We start from the raw sequence: 23,616 nt of genomic DNA, 5'->3' as shown, positions 1-23,616 counted from the left end.
TTTAATTTCTGATAGCCACAGAAGATTATCACCATGAAGTTCAGCATGCAAACAATGGAAAAGCCATTACCGCTTCCTGCAAAAGTAAAGATGTAGACCTGCAGTTTAAAATACAGACCTACATAGATAAAAACACTGTGATGATCTTCAGTAACACAGCATGCAGTCTCTCGGCTAAGGTAATGTGTTAATTTTCAAGCAAAGATATACAGGATTTGTCATATCTAGAGTTGCCAGATCCCGTTGACTTCAGCATAGCTCCAGATGGGCCCTGGAGTCTGTCCGTGTGAAGTCATTTGCAGGATCAAGGTCTTGCGTGTTGTTTCCTCTACTTTACTTTTCCTACTCCAGCAGTGGCCAGAACCCATTTACTAATTTTTTCCCTGTAAAGGGTCTGTCTGGTCTCTCATCCCAGCTGCAGACTGCTCCTGCATCTGGCACCCATCCCACTGTCCCTGACAAATATCTGGACCTGCCATTCCAGCTCATAGGCCCCAATTCAGCAAAGTACTTAAGCATGTGCCTAACACGTTTAAATTCAGTTTACTTCAGTGGGACATACTTAAGCACGCATTTAAAGCGAAGCATATGCTGAAGTGCTTTGCTGAGTGAGGGCCATAGAATGCTCTGTTTCCAGAGTTTTTCCACCTGGAAATTAAGCTGCAAGGGCTGAGTTTTGGTTCTTTATCCCAGCCCATTTGTTCAGGGCCTGATCCTAAATTGGTGTTTTCCTATTGGCTTCAAGGCTTTGGATTAGATGACCCAGATGAGATTTCTTATGCACTCTGGTGTGGAATCTTTCATCTCTTTGTCAATTCTTCAGCTATCTTGCTTCTGTAGTCCCCTTGCTGTGCTATTTAGAGATTTCTTGAAAAGTTATTAATTTATCTAGTTTGTCTTTTGGAGAAGCAGAGCTGTGAAGAGTAGTGTCTGCCTTTTTTGTGTATTCATTGGGTTTGATTAACTAAGAATTATCTTTCTGTTAAAAGATGACCATTTTTTCTTTCTGTTATTGATGACTTATGTAACTCTTATTCACAATGAGAAGTTCCCAGAAAAAAATTCACATCTACATAAAGATATTCCGCCACTTTTTATGTCACTACCTGCATATGCCTCTCCCACAGTAATTGTACATTTTTACTCTATTAGATGTAATTAAAAAAAGAATTTACATTTTCTCAAAGGGAAACAGAAGTTTTATTTCAAATTAATAAATTACATTTAAAAAATGATGGGCACATGGAATAATATTTTATACATGGAATCATAGGGCTGGAAGGGACCTCGAGAGATCATCTGGTCCAGCCTCCTGCACTCATGGTAGGACTAAGCATTATCTAGACCATCCCTGACAGGTGTTTGTCTAACCTGCTCTTAAAAATTTCCAATGACGGCAATTCCACAACCTCCCTAGGCAATTTATTCCAGTGATTAACCGCCCTGACAGTTAGGAAGTTTTTCCTAATGTCCAACCTAAGCCTCCCTTGCTGCAGTTTAAGCCCATTGCTTTTTGTCCTGTCCTCAGAGGTTAAGAAGAACAATTTTTCTCTCTCCTCCTTGTAACAACCTGTTATGTACTTGAAAGCTGTTGTCATGTCCCCTCTCAGTCTTCTCTTCTCCAGACTAAACAAACCCAGTTCTTTCAGTCTTGCCTCATAGGTCATGTTTTCTAGACCTTTAATCGTTGTTGCTCTTCTCTGGACTTTCTCCAATTTGTCCACACCTTTCCTGAAATGTGGAGCCCAGAACTGGACACAATACTCCAGTTGAGGCCTAATCAGTGCAGAATAGAGTGGAAGAATTATTACTCATGTCTTACTTACAACACTCCTGCTAATACATCCCAGAATCATGTTCACTTTTTTTTTTGCAACAGCATTACAGTGTGGATTCATATTTAGCTTGTGGTCCACTATGACCCCCAGATCCCTTTCTGCAATACTCCTTCGTAAGCAGTCATTTCCCATTTTGTACATGTACAACTGATTGTTCCTTCCTAAGTGGAGTACTTTGCATTTGTCCTTATTGAATTTCATTCTATTTGCCTCAGATCAATTCTCCAGTTTATCTGGATCATTTTGAATTATAATCCTATCCTCCAAAGCACTTGCAACTCCTCCCATCTTGGTATCATTTGCAAACTTAATAAGTGTACTCTCTATGCCATTATCTAAATCATTGTTGAAAATATTGCACAGAACCAGACCCAGAACTGATCCCTGCAGAACCCCACTCGTTATGCCCTTCTAGCATGACTATGAAGCATTGATAACTACTCTCTGGGAATGGTTTTCCACCAAATTTTGACCCACTTTACAGTAGCTCCATCTGGGTTGTATTTCCCTAGTTTGTTTACGAGAAGGTCATGCGGGACAGTATCAAAAGCCTTACTAAAGTCAAGATGTACCATATCTACCGCCTCCATTAGAGCAGTGGTCCTCAAACTTGTACATTAGAGCAGCGCCCCCCTTTACCCACTCTGTGCCCGACTGGGGATGGAGCTGTGGCTGTGGTCAGGAGCTGTGGCCAGGAGTGGGGTTGGGAGCTGGAGGCCAGAGCTGGGGCTGGAGCTGGGGGGTGGTGACAGAGGGGGACTGGGTGGTGCTTGTTGGGGACTACTGCATTTGAGTCTCAAGTCTAGGCGTACATTAACAGAAGGATCTATGTTAAAGCACAGCCCCCTGATTCACGTTAATTACGGCTTCTGTTTTTCAGGGTTTATTTTTAGCTGTTTTTGATTCATTATTTTTTATTTTAGCAGTTTTATGTAGATGTCTAAAAATCAGGGGACTTAGGGGCTTTCTCTTTGTATTATACCATCATGAAAAATCTCTCTAATGTTCCGTAGCATTGTTTCAAACAGCACTACATTTAAAGCAAGCTAGGGAATCTTTCGTGTGCACCAGCAGGGTTTAAATGGACCAATTAATGTGCAGCATGTTAGAGTGCATTAGAAATCACTGCTGTAGTGTGCATTACCGCTCCGTGCAGACAAGCCCTTCGATACCAGTAACCATTTCCAGAGTTTTTCCAGTGTTTATTGAATAACCACTGATTTCATTTTTTATATCGGTGGTGGTTTTTCAGTGTTACCAGTTATAATGTATACTGTTAATGTACAGTATTTTTAACTGAATGCTAGATCAAGTCATCTCGCAATCTTGCTTCTACCTAAAACTGTAAAAGTCACAGAGCAGAACAACCACAACACAACTAAGATTGTCATTCTAGTTTTTGTGGTCAATACTAAAATGAAACTTATAATGGATAGATAAGGTAGTGTAAATGTCTGATTTTCTCAGGGCATTGAATATAAGAGCAGAGTGGCAAAAAATGGAGGGAAAAAAATCAACATTTTGAACTTTGGTGTTCACCTCTATTTTTAAGGTGTCAGAATTAATGAATATCTTGCAAGGACACAATGAGGCAATGGCAGAGCCAGGAAGAGAACCCAGGACCTCTGAGGTTTTTCTCTAGCCATTTGTCTACATTGCCTCTCAGTGGGAGGATTCTTATGGGCTAGATGTAGATAGCAAAGGGAATCACCAAATAAGAGGATAAATGGGTGGTTTAGTAGATGGAAGAGTTCAGGGTCCAATAGCTTTGTATTAATCCCAGTATTTATACACTGTGCTTTATGCAGGTGAAGGAGCTGTTCAAATCCATGAATGTTCCCTATTGTTCACTTGAACTAGACCAAACAGGTAAGGCTCTTTTGCATCTGAGTTTCTTGTATGCAAATAAATATACTCTCAGTCTGTGAGCACCACACAGTCTGTCTTAATATTTCCGGAGACTTACTTCCTCACTGGCTGTTTCTGCAACAATGAGATTTCTGTTCTTCCTTGTTGTCTAAAGACAACTTTTTTTTTTTAGTCTCTTCCTCATGGGGAGCATAGATGATCTTGTAAAACAGGTGAAACATTTCCCCATCTCTCTCCTCATTACAGCTACGGAGGATGACTCCTGCCTGACATGTTAAAACTACAACACCAAGTGAAGGTGCACCATTGCTGTTGTGTGTTTCATTCTGCTATACTTATGGCTGGGATTTAAAGGATGGTGTCTGAAAATGATAGCAAAGCTTCCTCATTCTACATATATATTTTTTAAATGTTTTAGCCCCTATGAGAGAAGGTGAGATCAGAGTAAAGTTGTTTTTACATTTACAGTGCTTCCCAAACACATTGAAGACAAGTAGTTAAATTGAGAGGTGAGGCTAGTGAGACTGTAAACTGACGTAACTTACACCTTCATCCACACCCACAGGGCTTGATTCTGATCTCACTTACGGTATTACAGTGCTGCAACTCCTCTGACTTCAGTGGTAATCACTAACTTACACTGAGGTCAGTGAGAGGCAAATAAAGTCCCTTGTGTGTGTCCATTTCACCCATTCAGATTATCTTTGACTGACCAACTTGCTCACTTTGGCACAGTCAAGGATTGAACACTGACTGGGGAGGAAATGTGACTATAAGCCACCTTCATGCTTCCTCTGATCTCGGAGGAGCCAGGGTTTGCATCATCCCTTGACACAAGTTAAACTATCCATAGGACTGCTCTGATTTATGCTGGTTTAGGCTACTGTGGTCCTTTGGCCTGGGAGCAGTACAATGGCACTGCACTCTGGCCCCACCCAAGCCAGCCCAGATACATCTGCAGTGGGGCCGAGGAGAGGCAGACGCCACTGGCATAAAGCCAGCAGAGCTGTCCTCTCCAACAGCACAAAGTGAGACTCTTGGGGCCAAAGATCTCGTCTTATGACTTACGCACACCGATCAAGGTGTAGCTTATGCACATCACCTTTGAATCTGGCCTACTGAACCTGTGTGTATTGGGGTCTAAGCTGATGTCACCCATATTGCTGACGGGCTAGAAGATAGGAGAAAAGCAACTGACACATCATTGTTAAAAACAAAACGAGGCCTTTGTTTTTAAGTTGTCTCTTCCAGATTGTGAGAGTAGTAATGACAGCTGATTTTTTTTCAGTCAAATTCTTGCTTGTAGAAAGGTTGCCTTGCTGACGCACAGCAATGCAAATCAGCAGTAAGTTTCTGTCTTGTGATAGGGAGAGCAAATTTGTCCTTAAATCAACAAAGACCTTTGCTTTGAAGTGCAGATCTTAGATCTGCATGGCAAGTACTTAAAGGGTTTACACCTGCCACGCTTTCTTAGGTAAGCAACAGTTGCTTTCTTTTTCTTACAGCACTAGAAGAAGTTATACAAACATTCGTCTGAAGTTCTCAGGCGGGACCTTAGTGTAAATGAGAATCAGGCCCTCTGTGTATTACTCCCTTTTACTCTTTCACTTAATACTGAATTTTGTTTGTGTTTTTTAATACTGTAAAGAGTTTCTTGGTATTTTGATAGTATCAGATTGTTAATGGCCCCTCTGCGGGGAGGGGGGAGAGGAAGGGAGAGAGGGAGGAGGAGGAGGTAGAGTCTGTATGGGCCAGTAGGTGAGCCAAGGTGTGAGGAGAGCACACGCTGTATGTGAATGGGTGGCAGAGCTGCAGCATACACTCTCTGGAAACCCCAGGAAGAATTCCTCCTGGACTACCACTGCAGCATAGTCCCTCCTTACCCATTCAGTGCAGGGTTATGCCTCTAAGACACAGTCCATCTCATAGTGCTGTTTCCGTTAATGTATATTTAGCGAGCAGGCGGGGGGAGTTTCATATTTTCTTTATTGTTGCATTGTGCCAGATGTAGCCCAACATAGTGCCCCAGCAAGCCTTTTATGGGCTTTCCTAATGTTGAGGGCCATATATTCACCTGGTGTAAATTAGCACAGCTTCACTGAAGTCAGAACTTTGTTACACCTATGCTGATTTATACTAGCTATGAGTGGCCCTAAATGCCCTCAGTCTCAGAGAAGGATCCAAATCTGTTAGATGTGAGACCTTGTGTATGTTGCCCTGAAGGAATCTGCTAGTTTATCTGAGGGAAAATATTGATTCACCAATTCTCAGCATTATTGTAATTACCATTAATGGAAGAGATTATATTGAGTGTTTTGCCAGAACAAACACAGGATCTGAAAAGCGCTGCTTTGCTTTGTCATTCGTCTCTGGCAGTTTGCCCAGTGCAACTAGGGAGTGGCCAAAAAGCTCTGAATTTATGACTGAGTTCTCCTGGTAGATACTTAGGGTGACCTAGCGCTATTTCTAGACAATTTGCCTTGTCCAGCCAACAGATTTTTAGTATAGTTATACATGAACATTCTTGAAGCTGGTTAAACTTGTTATAGGAATACAGTAGAAGGTTCATTTGTTTTGTGTCTGCAGAACTCTGGCTTTTAGTAGGGTGGTTTTTTGGGGGGAGGGGATGTTTGGGGGAAATGTTCTACCTCAATACGAATCACAGCAGGTATCCAAAAACTGTGTCCCAGCGTTCCTCCATATGTATTGATGTAGGCTGCTGTCCCGTCCGCTCAGCTCAGGAAGGATTAAACACCACACTTTGAGTCTGTTCAGGCCCTTTCCTTAGAGCATCGTTTATTGGTTGCACTGACAATCTTTAGCAAACCCCAAAATCAAACAGTTCAACATATATCCACCAGCCGCCCTTCCCTCGAATCGGGGGCTTTCTTGCCAGAGACTTTCTGCACTTAGCAACTCTTCCCCAGTCTTCCTCTAGGTTGTCTTCCCAGGAGTCCCCCTGCCACAGGAGCCAACCTGCTGCCTGGAGCTTTCCCTCTGTGGAGCTCTTTCAGCCTTGCTAGGACTCAGATGCTCATCTGGCAATCACCTAACTCCTTCCCATATGCTTCTGATAATTGCCTCTACCAGGCCCAAACAGCTGTTCCTGGAAGGGCTCTGCCTCAAAGGGGCAGACTTCCCTGTTACAACTGTTCATTCATACACAGTGATTCCCCACAATAAAACAAGTTAAATCTTTTACATTATTAACAGAGACACCTAGTGCTTACATAACGATTTGTATCTTCAGAGCACTTTACAGACATTAAATAATTATTTTTCATGGTAGCCTTGCGCAGTAGGTGAGTATTATCCCTCTGTATTGGAGCAGAAAATGAAAGCAGTGAGGTTAAGACCTAATTTTCAGTAGGTTGGTCTGTCTGTATTTGGGTGCACAATTGCATTTCTCCTTTGTGTGTTCACAACCTGATGTATATGCACATATCAAGGATAGGTGTGTGCCTAGCCATGTGCCTGTGCAAACCAGAATTTGCACTGTACATCCTGTAGTAAGCAGGTGAAGTGTATGCCCAACTGAATAAACGCAAATGCGTGTTGATTGACTTACTGAAAATCAAGCCCTAGATGACTTGACCAAAGTTACATGGAGATTCAGTAGCAGAGCTGTTAATAGACCCTGTCGTGTGCAGACCTTGCCTCTTCTCTGCATTCAGTGCTGTGCCAGATCATAAATCATCAGGATTGGAGAATGTTAGTTTTTGTTTCTGCTAATTTGTTACACAGATCTTTTCTATAAACATAAGTGTGTAGATTTTTTTTTCACATTGATGTCCAAAAAGGAGGTGCAAATCTCCCCAGCCTTCTGAAAAAGTATTCCACAGTTGCTCACATAATCTTTGTCTGTGATTAGGAATTCCAAGATTACACGTGGCACTTTATATTTGAAATGATTTTGGCATTTGAATTCTATGAAGTCAAATTTTTTTTTGTCATATTAACAGATAAAATTGAAGGAAGGGTTTTGAAGAAACTAACCAGAAGATAACCTTACAAAACTTTTAATAAGTTTTCATAAAATATGAGCATGAAAAACTAATGGAGAATAAGGGTTTTTTTTTTTTTCTGATGTGCTGAGAGAGAAAAGTATTGGTAGCAATTTTCTTTAAAAACTGCATGTTAAAAGCTTAACCACAGAAAATCTAATTTCCCTATTTTGTTCCAAATATATTGTTGAACTGGCAGCAACCCTAGCTGATCAGTTTATGGAATTTCAGCAGGCAAAAATATAGCAAGTCATCCTAACGTTGCATGTGACTCATCATTGCTTTAGGAAACAGGCTTCCATTGAAGTGTAAGCCAGTTCAAGGGGAAGTGAGTGATCATTCTTGTGAAATAGAAAGCCACACCTCCCTGTGATTTCACTCCACAGTGCAGCCTTCATAAAGGAAGACTTTAGACTCTGTATTTTTATACTTTATTTCACAGAGGATGGACAGAAGCTGCAAGACACATTGTATGAACTAACCATGGAAACTTCAGTACCAATTGTGTTTGTGCAACAGAAGCAAATAGGAGACTATGACAAAACTTTAAAGGTAGGAAAAGAAACAACATAAACAGCTCTTTATAATTTTTTAGCTTTGTAAGAATTAGTTCAGATGCAGCTTTCCTTTTAACATTATGTAGTATGGGGGTCTTGCCTCAGGTCACAATCATGCTTCTTTTCCCCTATTACTAAATGGGAAGCAGCTTCTTGCAAGATCCCAGCTAGATTAGAACAAAGTGCTGAAAGGGAAGGGGTCCTGATATGGAAAAAGTTGAGAACTGCTGATGTAGTAACATTTCTAAAGAATTTCATAACCTACACGATGTAAAGTGAAACATATTCTTTAAGAAAAAGAAATTCAACGCGTAGCTTATAAAGTATGGTCTCCAGATATGTTATAAGTAGGTGTTACAGTCTCTTATGATGTGTGCTTCATGAAGGATGCTTTTCTCACTAATTAAGTTTGATCGTTATTTGGTAGCTATTTTTGTGATGGCTGTATATGCTCAGACAGGGCCATCACCATCAAGCAAATGAAAGGATGTGTTTTATGGGGGGAAGAGAGGTGGAGAGAAGCAGCACACTTCCTTTTTAAACTTATTTCTGTAAGTTTGAACAGTGTGAAACAGTATATCACACAGTGAAATAAATACTTCCTTCTTAAGCTGTTCTAATAGAAATAGAACTTGAACCCAGCCATTATGGCAAAGGACATGTTGTAAAAAGGGAATTGAGTCCAACGGTTTAGATGAAATGTTCTTTTTTCTGTGGGTTCCTATTTTTTTAAAGTACATGTTCCCTGCCTCTGATGCTGCTGATGCTTTAAGTGTTTTGTTTCTGTTTTTTAAAAGCTGTCTGCGATTATGAAGCGATATCTAATGCTTCTGATTTAGCTTTCTAAGGCCAGGTCTACACAACTGACTTTTGCCAGCATAGCAATGTTGGTCAGGGGAGCGGATGAAGTGTGATCTGTGACTTACAAAGCTGTGCTGGCAAATGCCCCTAATGGTGATGGTGCAGCTTTCACGGTATAGCTTATTTCACTTGGGGTGGCTAGAATACGCTTTACTAGTAAAAGCACGGTTTTGCAAGTGTACGCTGCATCCACCCTAAGAGCACTTTGCTAGCGTAGCATACTGGCATAGCTCTACTGACACAACCTTCCAAGTATAGACCTGGTCCAAATAATGAGATGTGGCATGTGTAATTTCAGCGACGTTATTTGTGTTGAGGCTAGCAGGCTGAATTTAGCTAAAAACCAGGAACTACTTTGAACCTCAGCTAGGGAAGCCGCACCATCACCTTCATAATGCACTACATGTGACATCCGTTCAGCGTGAGAGTCAGAATAGTTTGTATGGGGTATAATACTGACTTTTTGGAAGATATGATATAGTCATTGAATGAAACTCCAAATAGAGGGAGATTTGTAGTGATTTCAAGGAGGCTTTAACGCATAAGGCAGATTGATATAGAGTGATTTGTGATATGAATGATAGCACCACAATTTGTTGAGATACTTGCTTAGAATGGGTTTTGGGCGGGAGGGGGAGGGAGATGGGTGGAGTTTTGCCAGATCTGTTCAGTCTTTACTTCCTGATTTTGTTCTATAAATTAGTATTTCCTTACTATGTTTCTTTTTCTGGTGCATTTGTTCTTTTTGTGTACTTTCACACTGTGATCCAAGGAAGAAATAACCTCCCACTGCAGTTCAAAGAGCTAAATGAACAATAAAAATATGCTTGGCATGTAATTGTAATAGATACTTGAAGGTGTCTTGAAAGTTCTCAGTTTAATGAAGTGAGTTAAAGGTGTTTTCAGGTGCTATTCTTGTCCCCTGAATCCCCCTGCCAATTTTTGTGGTTTTGCGATCAGATTTTCCTGTGTTCTCTTTTGTTTTTCAATTATTTTCTCTCCTTGCTGTCTGAAAGAAACAGAACAACAGAAGAGGACACTGACTGACTGTGAGCTATGTCTTCTCCTTTCTCTCCACCCTGCCTTGATCCATGCATGGCTCTCAATCCTTTCGTACTGAAGAGGGGCTCATGCACCTTTCCTTGCCCTGGACACTGCAAGAGGTTTCTCTGCTCAGTCTAGGGTCTGTGCAGAAGTATACAATGGGAGTAGAAAGATGCCTATCATTCCCCCTCTGACCTTGCAAAATTTATCTACAGAAGGCAGTTTAGCCTCAGCCTGGCTGTGTTACCTTTACGTGGAGCTCTCTATTCTGAAATGAAATTTCAAAGATTTACGAGATGAAAATTTTCAGAAATAAATTTTTTTTTAGTTTCACATATTTTTTTTTCGGTGGGAATGTCTGTCAGAATAACACGTTTTTCTAAATGCTTTGGCTTAGACAAAAATGGTATTTCCTGTCAAAAAGACATTTTGATGAAAAATTTCCTTCCAGCTCTACTTGAAGCAACAGCAGCTAAAAAGTTCTCAGAAAGATGTGTGGTTTCAAAGGTGGCTGTGTCCGTTTAACATACGGGGATGTTATTTAGTATGGAAAGCCATCTGGAGCTATGTCCATGTACACCAGCTGAAGATCTGGTCCTTGCTCACTAGACCAGAGGTCTTATCCTGCACCACTGGAGTCCATGAAGCCTGGGACATCAAGTGTCAGGACTTGTGGGCAAAATCCTTCAGTTTTTACTTAGTCCTTAAGTTCTATTGAAGTGGGGCCCCACACATTTAATACAATGACTGATTTTGGACAGAGGGATGTGAAAATTTAATGGAATGTGCTTTGTAAACTACAACTGTCCGAACGCTTGACTATTGGAGCAGAATAAAAACAGCTAATCCACAAAAAGAGAGCAGAGGCAAATTCATCACTGGTGCAACTCCAATGACCTCATTTTACTTTGTTGCATTTGGTCCCACATTTCTGGAACGAAAGCTAAAAGTATATCAAACTTCAGCAAAAGCCATATGCAAAAAATGTTAAGTGTAGTTTAAGAGACAGACTAGTTTATGTAGTTGGTAGATTGGTAACTGAAGTTTGCTTAATCACTTTAGGGGATGTTTTCAGGGAGTCCAACATTGCTGAATTTTCCTGCTCAGACATGCTGGGAAAAAACATTATAGAAAAGGGTGGGGTGAAATAATTATTTAAAGAACCCCAACAAATTATAGACTTGTTGCATTCACTCTGTGTCAGCGTATTATATAGTATGAACAGGGACTAGTGCTGATTTAATGCAGTGCATTGAACTGTTCAGACCAGACCTACGCAAAAGCTGCAGGTTCATATAACTGGGAACAGTATTAGCAAAATCCAAAAGCACCCATTCTTCCCCCCCACTCCAACTCCCAGCAACTGTTTCTCCCTGGAAGTATTAATTTTGTCGTCGTTGATTCAGATTTGAGCGCTATGGATAATAGCTTTTCTTTGAACAGATTTTCCTCTTTGTTTTCTTCATTCAGGCACATAGGGAAGGAAAGATTCAAAAACTACTTGAAACAAATGGACATGATCACGTGCTGGATTCCTATGATTATGATCTAATTGTCATTGGAGGGGGGTCTGGAGGTCTGGCTGCTTCCAAGGTATGAGTGAGAAAATACAAATTCATGAGCCACTGATAACTGAGCAGAATACATCCTGAATTTTTCAGGCCTGAGTATCTCTAATACTGTAGTCATCAAATTAATTCTTGTTCTTTTGTGGATCTTTGGATGCTAGTCCCAGTAGCACGATATCCCCATTTACAGAGACAGTTGTTCTGAAAATGGAAAGTATGAAAATGTTACAAAGTGAATATAAAATAAAACTTGACCTTTTTTTTTTTTCCTCTTCAAGTGATGTTAGAAGACACTTAGCATTCGGATTAAATTGCTGAGAATATTTTAAAAACTATCTTGAAATTATTGTAAAAAAGTTTTTATTTTTTGTTTGAGATTAATATCTACCTGGAAATCTTTCTCTCTCCATACATTTTTTTTTTTCATTTTTGGATCAGTCATTTTATTTTTTAATGGGAGAAGTTGTATAACTTCATAGTTTCATAGGATGAAATCCTGGCCTCGTTGAAATCAGTGGGAGTTTTGCTTAACTATCCAAGAGCTCATCATAGGATGGAGTGTAATCAATAGCACATGATACAGTTTTGGTTATTCAAAATGTGAGGTTGACTAGTTTGTAAAACAAATGCCACTCCTGACATCTACAGATCATGGGTTAAATTCTGCCTTCATGTACACCTGCATAACTACACTGAAGTGCAGGGGATATGCAGAGATGTAACTTAGGGTAGAATTTGGTGCTATGATCCTTTTATGCTGTTACAGGGCATGTCAGATCAATGCAGTAGGAACACATTTTAAAAAGGAAAACCAGATACAGTAAATAAGAATGCTGTTAGATGAATGTTAAAACAAATGAAATGTTGAGAAATTATTTAAGCAATATGACTGGCTGAAGTAGAGAGCATCAGTTCTTTAGCACTGCCCTCACCCTATCAAGTGAAACTGCATCACCTCTAGAACAAATCTACATGCCTGTTCCCCTCTCTCCCCCCTGCCCTTTTCCATTTTGAGCATGCAGATTAATTCTGAAGATTAATGATTGTCTGGCCATGCCCTTGCAACTCAATTGTTATTGCATAATTAAAAATGACATCGATTTTTCAGCAATGTATGATGCTATCATGTAGTACGGATATAAGTTCTAATATTTAGCTATTTGTGTTGTTTAATTTGCTCTCCAGGAGGCTGCCAAGCACGGCAAGAAAGTGATGGTGCTGGACTACGTTACTCCTACTCCTCTGGGAACTAGATGGGGTAAATGTCTGCTGACTACCGACGATGTTATAAAGGGGCATTTCTTATTGAAAGACTTTGATTCTGTTTTAGGACACAGCACATCCAGACATAAAATGTATCCTGTTCCTCTCTTAGGTCTTGGAGGGACGTGTGTCAATGTGGGTTGTATACCGAAAAAGCTGATGCACCAGGCTGCTTTGTTAGGACAAGCCTTACAAGATTCGCGCAAGTTTGGATGGCAGTTTGAGGAGAAAGGTATAGAAATTTTAAAAACATATTTTCATGCTCTTCATTCAGAGCTCTGTCCTGCATGGTGCTGAGCACCCTGGCGTCCATTCTGCAGAGGACTTCAGCTTGTGCTCGCTGTAAGAACATGACTCGTGCCACTGACTTCAGTGGGATTACACACCTGCTTTAACTGCTTTGCAGGATCAGTACCAGGAGTGCAGGGCATTGGGTCCTCAGTGAGGTAGCGTGCGTTTTTATAGCCCAGTGATTACTTCCAATGTTTAATGTAATAACCCCTACATACCCATATATGTGGGTCTGGATTTGATGTGGGCACGCTCCTGTAAGAGAGAATATGCAGAGGCAATTCTCAGAGACGTAATCTTTTCATGTTTTAAGAGACCTGCTCACAACAGGGTGTCAGCAGAATAATAATGATATTGAGATAAAGCTAAAAACTAAAAGCTTCAAGGGTTTTAAAAAAATAGGAAATGATAACAAGATCTTGAGTGGCTTGGTCAGAGCCCGCTGATAGCAAAATAATACCTTCCACTCTTGTTGCAGCCTTGTAAGCACTGTGGGTCAGACTCACCATTACCTTACTCCAACTCTTTGGTGGTATAACTCATTAGATTTCTGGGGGGTTACACCAGGAGTAGCACAGTGGTGAATCGGGCATTGCGTGACTACTGTTATGTGAGAATCCCACTGGAAACACCAGGAAGGCTGGGGAAAACAAGGGACAAACTGGTTAAAAGCTGGACGTGTTTTTGTTTCTTCAACAGTCAAACACAGCTGGGAGACAATGACAGAATCTGTTCAGAATTATATTGGCTCATTAAACTGGGGCTATCGGGTGTCTTTGAGAGAGAACAAGGTCACGTATGAGAATGCTTACGGAGAATTTGTTGGGCCTCACACAATTAAGGTACTGAATAGCAAGGCATCCCCTATCCATTCTTTACTATTTTTGGACAAAGATGCTTTTTTGACGGAACAAGTTTCTTGCTGGTAAGAGTGTGAAATACTAACTCTGTCTTGTTGCTTTGCCTATAGGCAACAAATAACAAAGGAAAAGAGACATTTTACACAGCAGAGAAATTTCTGATTGCCACCGGTGAAAGGCCGCGCTACCTGGGTGTCCCTGGAGACAAGGAATACTGCATTAGCAGGTGAAAATGGGCAGGAATGCAGAATAATCCACTATGCCTATTTTAAAATGGTCTTGGTTGGTATCAGTTCTGCAGGTTGTAAGAGAATAGGGCTGCTGAGCATGGTGCCTCATTACTCATGGCCCTGTAACGTAACACAAGCTGAGGAGAATGGCCATGGCAGAATAGTGGCCCAGAAAGAACTTCCTATCACCATACATCATGAGGCTGCAAGCACTTACTATGAGACATGTTTCATGCGATCCTTTGATAGTACTGCTCCTGAGTGACAGCAGCAGTGGCAGAGAATGCCATAAATGAGAGTGCCAGACTGCCCATCCTTCGCATTAATTCATCCGCTCTATCTCCATCGCACCAATTTCCTTCCTATTCAGCTGTGCCTAGTACAGTGCAGTTCTAGTGGTTTGTTGACATTGAGGAACACTTTGAGTGAAGCCTCTGTGCACACATGCTGAAGAAATGCTGAGTCTGAAAGCATTTCCACTTCTACAAGTCTGCAGTCTGTATAAAGACATGCAGAGAGCTGAACTACTATTGACCCAAGAAATGTATTTTATACTAGAATTTTTGTTGTGAAACCACATGAAATTTGCCTGTCTTGTCTTGTTACAACCTTGAAACTCAACCCAGTTTCCCCAGAAACGTCCTTGAATCTTATGGGAAAACATGAGCTGATTTATGACGCTGCTAAAGCCATGCAAAACTTGTGGTTTTGCCTGGTTTTTTAACACGTACCCAGGTGAAATGCAGTGGTTTCAACTGAGTTTAGCTTTTAGGTTCTTTGGAGCATGGAACCAAAGGTAAAAATTATGGGCATGCAAACCTCTGTGAGTCAAAACCAAAAAAGGTTTGAATAAACGTCTCTGAACAGAAACAGACAAATATCCCACTGCTCTACTAACAGGAAGTGATCAGATTGGACAATATTACACACACAAAACTGTTTAAAAAGAACATTAAGATTGCAAAGTCAAGCAAGACACTCAGAAGTTAGGAAATGCCAGAATTGTTTGTCTATCAGTCTCACTTCATTCCCTTTGTCTGCTTGCCATATGATACAGACTTTAATTACATGATCACATATTGTTTTTTCCACAGCAGCTTTTGCAGGGAGAGTCCTGCTCAGGCCTTCCAGTCCTGGGCTGTAGCATGCTCATTATAGATGGACTCCTTGGAGAATTTAGCTGCCAAACTCTTAACAAGTCTCTACTAAGCATGTGGAATGCACCCACTGCCAGATTTCAAGCCATTGCTCTAAAGCATAGTTGGGCTAAAGCCTCTCCAAAAAACAGTTGGAAGAAATTTTTTAACATGGGCAGAACAATTTATTTTTCCCTACAGTCCTCCTTGGAAAGAGTTGAACTGTATTTGCTGAAATATAAAAAACAAAAAACCAGCCTGAAGCAGACACCTGGGTTGGAAAACTTCAGCCCCAAACAGTTAAAGTTTGGCAAAGTTATGTATAACAGTAAATAGGGGCTATTAATGGGAAGCATCAGGAAACCTTAACTATGGGTGGACCTAATAGCCTCATCTATAGTTATGGTTTGTGCACATTGGTTATATTGTCTTATTTGCATATTGGTTGTATTTTTAGTATTCTGTACAACACTGTTTGATTAAAATAAAATCTTCAAAAAAAAGTCAAGGTTGTACATTTATCTACATACTGAGTCTTCTTCCTTGTGAACAGTTAACTTATTACACCACCATTTGCAAAGGGATTCAAATTAAGAAAAGCAGAGACTAAGATTTCGGCAGCTTCTTATACTTTATTATAAAAAATCCATAACTTTTTTGGTAATTTGAACAAACGGAGAGGCAAATTAGAGTGTTCCACACTGATTTTTGATGTTCCTAATTAGAACTTCTCTGCCATTTGTTATCAGATTCCAATTTGTGTACATAGTTTATTCCTAATCCTAAAGATTTTCTATTTCTCCTATAGAAAAATAGCTGTCAAATGTAAAGAATTGTGTATTAAGTAGTCTCTGTCTAATTTAATATATTCTATTTTTTTCAGTGATGATCTCTTCTCCCTGCCTTACTGCCCAGGAAAGACCCTGGTGGTTGGAGCTTCCTATGTTGCCCTTGAATGTGCTGGATTTCTTGCAGGTCTTGGTTTGGATGTAACTGTAATGGTGCGATCCATCCTTTTAAGAGGATTTGATCAGGAAATGGCAAACAAAATTGGTGAACATATGGAACAACATGGAGTCAAGTTTATTAAACAGTTTGTGCCAACCAAGGTAAGCCTTTGCATTGCAACAGTTGAAAGTGGTACATGAACATATATGAAAGCAATCTTCAGATTATAGTATTTTTAAAAACCATGGATTCTCTATCTTAATGACAACAGAGATGAATGCACATTATTGGATCTGCTAAAGCATAAGTAAAGTTAATTTTATTGCCTTGTAACTGATCCTGTAAACTTTATCTAATGGAAAACTACAATCTAGTTTTATTATTTAAATTGCCTGAGGTTTTAAAATTCTTTGAGAATTAGATTCATTAGCCTCCTGTGCTAAAAATGTTAGAAACTAAGGTCCTGATTCTGCAAACATTTAATGCACATGCTTAACTTTTTTAGCATGTGAATAATTCCTGTCAGGGCTTAAATTCAGCCAGAGCTATCTGGAGTGGAGCTCTGGTAAATATTTTCAAACCCGCGGGGCCCCGGCATGCCCCACAAGGCTGAAGCCCCAGCGCCCCCAGCCACCCTCGTGGGGCTGAAGCTGGAGCCCCGAGTGTGGGGGAGGCAGAGGAAGTTCTGAGAAATAGTTTCTGAGAATTTAAGCCCTGGTTCCAGTAAAGTTACTGGCATTGCTCACATGGTCAAAGTTAAGTATATGCATAAGTTTTTGCAGTACCAGGTCCAGTGCCTACTACCCAGTAAAGTCAAGAGAGCTGTCCTTAGATAGTAACCACTAGTATGGTAGTAAGTATTTGCAGCATAATGCCTTAAATTTGCAAGGTGGAAAGTAAATTCCTGTGCAATAAAAATAAGAAGAATGTTTATCTGATTATTTTATTGAAAATAGTGTAAAAAGTCAAATACCAACTTTCTTGCACGATTAGTCCCCAATTGTGCAAATAATTACACATATGCATATATGTACTCACATGTAGTTTTTGCAAGATGCAGGCCCCCATGAACTCCTGCACCTGTGGCTTTAATGGGACAACATGTGGTCATTAAGATCCATACCATCAGATCCCAGTGCAGGACTGGGGCCTAATTATGTGTTTTCAAAAATAAAATAAAATATACAATTATATCTTTACAGTGTAAGATAATAGTTAAAATAAGGCAACAAAAAGGCCCTGATTTGGTGAAGCACTTAAACACATGCGTAACTTTCTTTGACCTTAACAGGCTTACTCATATGCATGAGGTTAAGCATATTCTTAAATGAAGTAGGGCCATAAAAAGGACTCTTTATATTACATATAGAGCTTTTTTTCCTTCATGTAAATTTCCTCTCAAAGACCATGGTGGGTGCTAACAGCATTTGTCTTAATGATTAGGGTTTAATTAGTATAAAGTGGGAAAGAAATTACAAAACAACTTCCATTAGGTGTTAAGCCAATACATTATAATGTTTAAGATGTTCAATGATTAAAAATTAAATAAAATGCAATCCATTCTTTTCACTCTTAGCACACCAGGGGGTAGGTTTAAAAAAAAGGCGGGGGGAGAGCTTTGCCAGTTTCTATTGTGTGAACTCGCCCTGTTCTCCTAAAGCATAAGAGATTTATCCTGAAAGGTTAGAGTGGAGATTGCAAGGAATTTTATGTTCTTATTCCTGCATAAACTGTAGCAATCCCTATGTGTATGAAAAAGAGAGAGCTGAGTGTCTAACTGCTCCATGTTTAGTGCAGCAGTTTTTATTGGGCCTGATCTTACAAGATGCTGAGTTTTCCTGCAAAGTGCTGAGTACTCTCCACTCCCATTGAAGTCAGCAGGAACTGAGGCTGCTCAGCACCGCACAAGTGCTCAGCAGACTGCAGTATTGAGCCCATCCTGCATTACTTGCAGAATATATTTTTGCCTGTTGCATACTGTGTCTCTACTACCTTGCCATTGACTTCAGTGGGGGCAGGATTCAGCCCTGTATCCATTCAGGAATATCCTTTGATATTAAGTCTCAGATGGCCGGGCATATTTTCAGCAGGCCACCTTCCTTTGTTTTTCTTTTTGCCATTGCTTTTGAAGTTACATGCATTCCATTTAGTACCAAGCCTCATGTTGAATGTTGTGAGACAGCAGATGCATCACCCGAAGTAACACTGTGTTGCTTCAATGCCTGGCAACCAGTAAAATGAGTCCAGTGGGGGCACAAAGATTTTAAGAATTGTTAAGAAAAGAGTCTATTTTCTGTGTCTAAATAATATAAAATAATCACAAGAGCAGTTGTTACAGTGTACTGTTCTGCGTTGCTAGGTAATTATGCAGTACAACTGTCCCTGAAAATTTCATTCCATGATATATTTACTTGTAAGAGCTAGACGGTGTGTTTTACGCACCACCCCAGGTGAGAGGCAGTCTGGAGCCTCACAGCCTCTGGGGAAGCACAGGAAGAGATTGTACTTGAGGAGGTACAATCTCATTCACGTGGCTCAGAGTGAAAAGGAGGTGTGACACTACAGAGAACTGAGGGCAGGGCTTTGCAACCTAAGTAGATTCAGAGTCTTTTCTTTATTTTTGTTTGATTAAATGTTAGTTTCCCTTTGGTGGGAGCAGCTCCTGTGAATTCATCAAAGGAAAAAAAGTGCCCTGGAAAAGATTGGACACTTCAAAAGCAAGAGAGATCACATAGAATCGTTCCCAGTACAGAGACCTAGCTGCAATTAGATTAAAAATTTCTGTCTTTCGCTCTGTTATACTAGGCTGAAAACAGCTGCAGCCTTGGTATTTTACTCCTGCATATCTCTGTTTTGAAAGGAAAACTTCATTTCCAAATATTGTAGGTCGAACAGATTGAGGAAGGAACTCCCGGCAAATTAAAAGTCATAGCCCAGTCCACGGATGGCAGTGAAGTAATTGAAGGAGAATACAACACTGTAAGTAATTCATAATGGTGCCTTCACATCCATAAAGAAGAGCATAGAAAAACCTTTCAGTGAACATTATGATTTTGTGCTGCTGGAGAAATCTTCCAGAGACTGAAGTGGTTTTCATTATTTATGGTCAAGAGATGTTTCTTGTATAGCTGCAACAGATGATGAGTAAAATTTGCAAAAGTACTTAAATGGCGTAAGAGCTGAGTCCCACTGACTGTCAAGAGAACTTTGCCTACTGAGCCACTTAGGTGTTTTTGAAAACATTACCCTTCAGGTTTTAGAGAGTACAGGGGTCTGCATGTGTGGAGCCATTTGCAGGATTTGGCCTTAAGGACCTACCCACGATAAACTATTGGTAAAGGAGGATACATAATGGCTTCTACTACAGCTGCAGCATGTTACTGCAGTGTTAGCATAAAACAGATGGACCATATAAAAGCCAGACACAAATAAAGATGGTCCCTTCTCAAGACCCACTGGTGAAGCAACACGTAGGTGAAATCAGGCAATGCCTAATGGCAAGGCTGAATGGCACTTAAGGAAAGCTATGCTTATTTATATAACTACAAAATTAAAATAATGTATTTGTGTGTGTGTATTATGTATATTTGATTGTTGCCCTTTTCCCCTCACCTTTTGCATGCTACTCATTTTCTGAGGCCCTGATCCCAAAAAGACATATGTACATGAATCAATGGGAGTACTTACAGTGCATAAAGTTAAGCCTTGTGGATTCAGGGTCTTTGATTGTAAGTGTTTGGGGGCAGGGACTTGCCTACCTCAGTGTATGCACGGAGCCTCGCACAACGGTGTCTCTGAGTACTACCATAATATGAATGTTTAATAATAATGGTGTTGTGTGACATTAATTACTGACTACCCTTTTTTTCTGACTTATGCTAATGAGAGGACCCAGATCTCAGAATCTGAGCCATCTCTTCATAAAGAAGGCTGCTGATTTCCCACCAAACCAATACCCCTCTTCTGATTATATCATCTTGACCTCTCCTCCCAAGTGCTGTCATCCCATTTAGGATCAATGAGCTGATGTGCTGGCTCTGTTAAGAATGTAATCGGTTACTCTGCTGGAAAACTAAATTTAGGTGAACCATCTGTATAGCAGTGGGAACTGGTAGTATTGCAGATCTGATGTGCTCAGTCACCCAGAAGGGGTGAAAAGGAGTTTTTGAACTTGCCTGCAACAGCTCTTAGAAGTTCAGTGGCATTGTATGGGCTGAAGCAACTCCTTGACCATGATTGCAGACCATAAGAGACCTTTTTTTGGAATCTACCATGCTCAAAGAGGTGGCCAGTTGGTGGATAGGTGAAGAATTTCACCTGGCCTGGCCAACGTTCTGAGCAAATGCTTGTGGAGATAAGTCCTCTTTGACAACCACCTCGCTTAGGGGACAGATGGGTAAGTGATACTAGACGTAGCTGCTTAGCGTTCCAATGCCAAATCAAAAAGAGGTGATAGTTTTGCACTCCTCTTATTTGTCAAGGCCTTTGAGTTTCCTTATTAAGGAAGTCTTTCATTAAAAAGCTGTTGCAGACTCAGATCTTGATTAAAAAAGTGTTGCAATACTTCTGTACCACAGATGAGAGAGTGGAGAAACGAGACAGGATCTGATATGCATTTGGGGATGTTTTCTTGAGGGAAGATGTTTATCTGGGCTTAGTGCTAGAAATATCAGCTGGCACCATTAGCTCATGGAAGGGGCAAGGACTGTTTCTAACTTTGTGCTTGCGTGATGCTTAGCACAATGGAATTCTGGTTCTGATTGGGCCTCTGGCTGCTACCATAATACAATTGGTAACAAATGAATGGCATGCAAATGCCCTTCCATGCTCTTAGGAAATCAGTAATGAGTGCACTGATGTTTTTCAGGTGTTGCTAGCAGTAGGAAGGGATGCATGCACAAAAACAATCGGCTTAGACAAAGTTGGAGTGAAGATCAATGAAAGGTAAGGACCAACCTCTTCGCTTTAATTACTGTGTTGATGTGATTTACTGTTGCAACATTAGTTATATAAGACATAAATTTTAATTTGAGACCTTTATTTTTCTTTCCATTTCACTTATAAGGCAGTAGAAGACGTCTTAGCAGATAGCCGCCCTTTACTAAATACAATAAAAGGACAAACTCAGCAGTAATTTAAAATGTCAGTAGTTGTAAACATAATCTGTTTCATCTAGATTCTTATATCACCCTCGTCACCATGGTATCTTCCCACCTTCCAATAGTGCATTCAGTAGCATGACTAGTGTCTGCCACATGATTCATTCTTTCACTCATCCTCTCCTCAGGGGGAGAATTGTGTGTGCACTCTAGTGTTTTAGTAGGGTTTTGTTTATTAGGGTTTTGATTTCTTTTTTTAATGTACATACCGCTGTGTGTTTAAGTGAGAAAGCAAGGTTGCAGAAGTGCACCTTGCACTTGAAGTGGGAGGTGGTGAGGTTTGTGGTGGTCCTTAGTTCCTGCAGGAGTTCATTCCACAACCTGGGACTGGCGTCCCAAAATATTCTTTCTCTTGTACAGACAAGCTTCTCCTTCAGTGTAGGGAGTGCATTTGTGCCAGGGGTGGAGTTGTCAGCCATGATATTCATCCTGAAGCTTTAGTTGATCTTTTACGTAGTCTGGGTTCAGGCCCTGGAACACCATAAGGAGAAGGACTGCAACCTTGAACTTGATGCAATATTCCACGGGAAGCCATTGGAGAGAGCAGAGGACAGCTCTGATGTGCTCACAGTAGCCCATGTTGCTATGGAGGTGTGCTGTAGTGTGCTGAACGAGTTGGAGTCTCTCTACACCTGTCGTGCCTCCAGTGTTGTTTTCAGGGGAACAGCAAAAGACAGTTCCCTGACACCAGGACCTTCCCCAGCTCCATTCTAAAGTCCTAGTGTATGTAAAGTCATGGAGGGGTGGAGCTCTTAAAATAAAAGGTTGGAGAATTTTTATAATGTGAAGTGACCTTAAAAAAGGAGTCCATAGTGGATGGATCCCACTATAATCCCTTCAGTACATACTGCTGGTTGTTACCATGAGATCTACATCTGTGCACAATTCCTTGTTATCTACCTTCCCCTCCCTGCAATGCCTACTGCACTATTCACTTATTAACAGCCTGTGAATTATTAATACTTTTAAAAAGTAATAAATATAACATTTAAAAAAAAATCCTGTGAATTGCCCTAAAATGGTTTGATCTAGAAGCTTGAACTGAATGTCTGGCTCTTAAAGTCGAAGACCAAGATGCTCTGCTTCTGCTCCACAGCTTATGTGGGAGAATATCTCCTGTTTTGGGTTCCCTGCACTCTATGCAGCTACAGGGTTGGGTGCTGAGAAGAGGATATGGGTCCAACTGCATAACTCTCTAATTCAGCTGGCTAACTACTGCTTTAAGAGCTCAGGTCCTTCTCTGGCATGTAAATTGGTGTAGCTTTGGTTGGAGATACACTGGTTTGCACCAGGTTAGATTCTGGCCCAAGATTGGACCGTAGCGTTGTCTGGTTACTTCAAGTGTCTGAGAGAGATGCAGTATGTGTCCTTCTCCCAAAGCTGGAGGGCATTACTTCCACAGGTTATTAATACTTTACTTCTCCAGCCTCCTGTATTGAGTACTTCATGCCTTGTCTCTTGTTAATCTAACTTGTAGATCAGGAAAAATTCCCGTCAGTGATGAAGAACAAACAAATGTGCCTTATATTTATGCCATTGGAGATGTGCTGGAGGGCAAGTTGGAGCTCACACCAGTGGCAATCCAAGCAGGTAGATTGTTGGCTCGAAGACTTTATGCTGGTGCAACCTTAAAGGTAAATAAGTAATTATCATGTCATTGTACTAACCTTTAAATGCAGTATATTAGACTATATACTCTTAGCATGTTTTTTAAGCATTAGTTTTGTGGATCCTCCCCCTCCTTTACAAAGATATTACTGCAAACATGTTCTGTCTGTAGTGCAGGATAAAATTAATACCTTAAGGATTCAATATAGGTCTGATTTTTATTTAGTATGACTGGGTTTTTTCTTTCTCTCAGAGTGTAAAACAAGAAAATGAACTGAGCTCATTTAAGTAAATGTTAGTGCTATTCTATACATGTCAGCAATAGCCGTAGTTTCATTAAACTAATTCACAAGCAACTTAATAAATCTGCTTATTGTCCC

General features: G+C 40.5%; 1 protein-coding gene across 3 annotated transcripts in view; it reads left to right on the top strand.

Annotated features, from left to right (window-relative positions):
• Window positions 1-23,616, top strand: part of TXNRD1 (thioredoxin reductase 1) — a 56,287-nt gene that overhangs the window by 15,995 nt on the left and 16,676 nt on the right. For 2 of the 3 annotated variants that reach the window (XM_067536065.1, XM_067536067.1), the window contains exons 2-13: window positions 16-179; window positions 3,647-3,707; window positions 8,154-8,263; window positions 11,644-11,766; window positions 12,927-12,999; window positions 13,117-13,236; window positions 13,995-14,137; window positions 14,266-14,381; window positions 16,405-16,630; window positions 19,356-19,448; window positions 21,337-21,413; window positions 23,106-23,262. In XM_067536065.1, the coding sequence (XP_067392166.1) occupies window positions 16-179; window positions 3,647-3,707; window positions 8,154-8,263; window positions 11,644-11,766; window positions 12,927-12,999; window positions 13,117-13,236; window positions 13,995-14,137; window positions 14,266-14,381; window positions 16,405-16,630; window positions 19,356-19,448; window positions 21,337-21,413; window positions 23,106-23,262 (1,463 nt within the window). The remainder of the gene's footprint in view (window positions 1-15; window positions 180-3,646; window positions 3,708-8,153; window positions 8,264-11,643; window positions 11,767-12,926; window positions 13,000-13,116; window positions 13,237-13,994; window positions 14,138-14,265; window positions 14,382-16,404; window positions 16,631-19,355; window positions 19,449-21,336; window positions 21,414-23,105; window positions 23,263-23,616) is intronic. The other variant, XM_067536066.1, reaches the window with a different exon arrangement.

The sequence above is a fragment of the Emydura macquarii genome, unplaced genomic scaffold, assembly GCF_026122565.2.
Source record: "Emydura macquarii macquarii isolate MOO-44397 ecotype Brisbane River unplaced genomic scaffold, CSIRO-AGI_Emac_v2 contig_3530, whole genome shotgun sequence".
In the NCBI taxonomy this organism is placed as follows: domain Eukaryota; kingdom Metazoa; phylum Chordata; order Testudines; family Chelidae; genus Emydura; species Emydura macquarii.
Note: the sequence above shows the minus strand (reverse complement) of the source record. Positions and strands in the feature narration are given on the sequence as shown.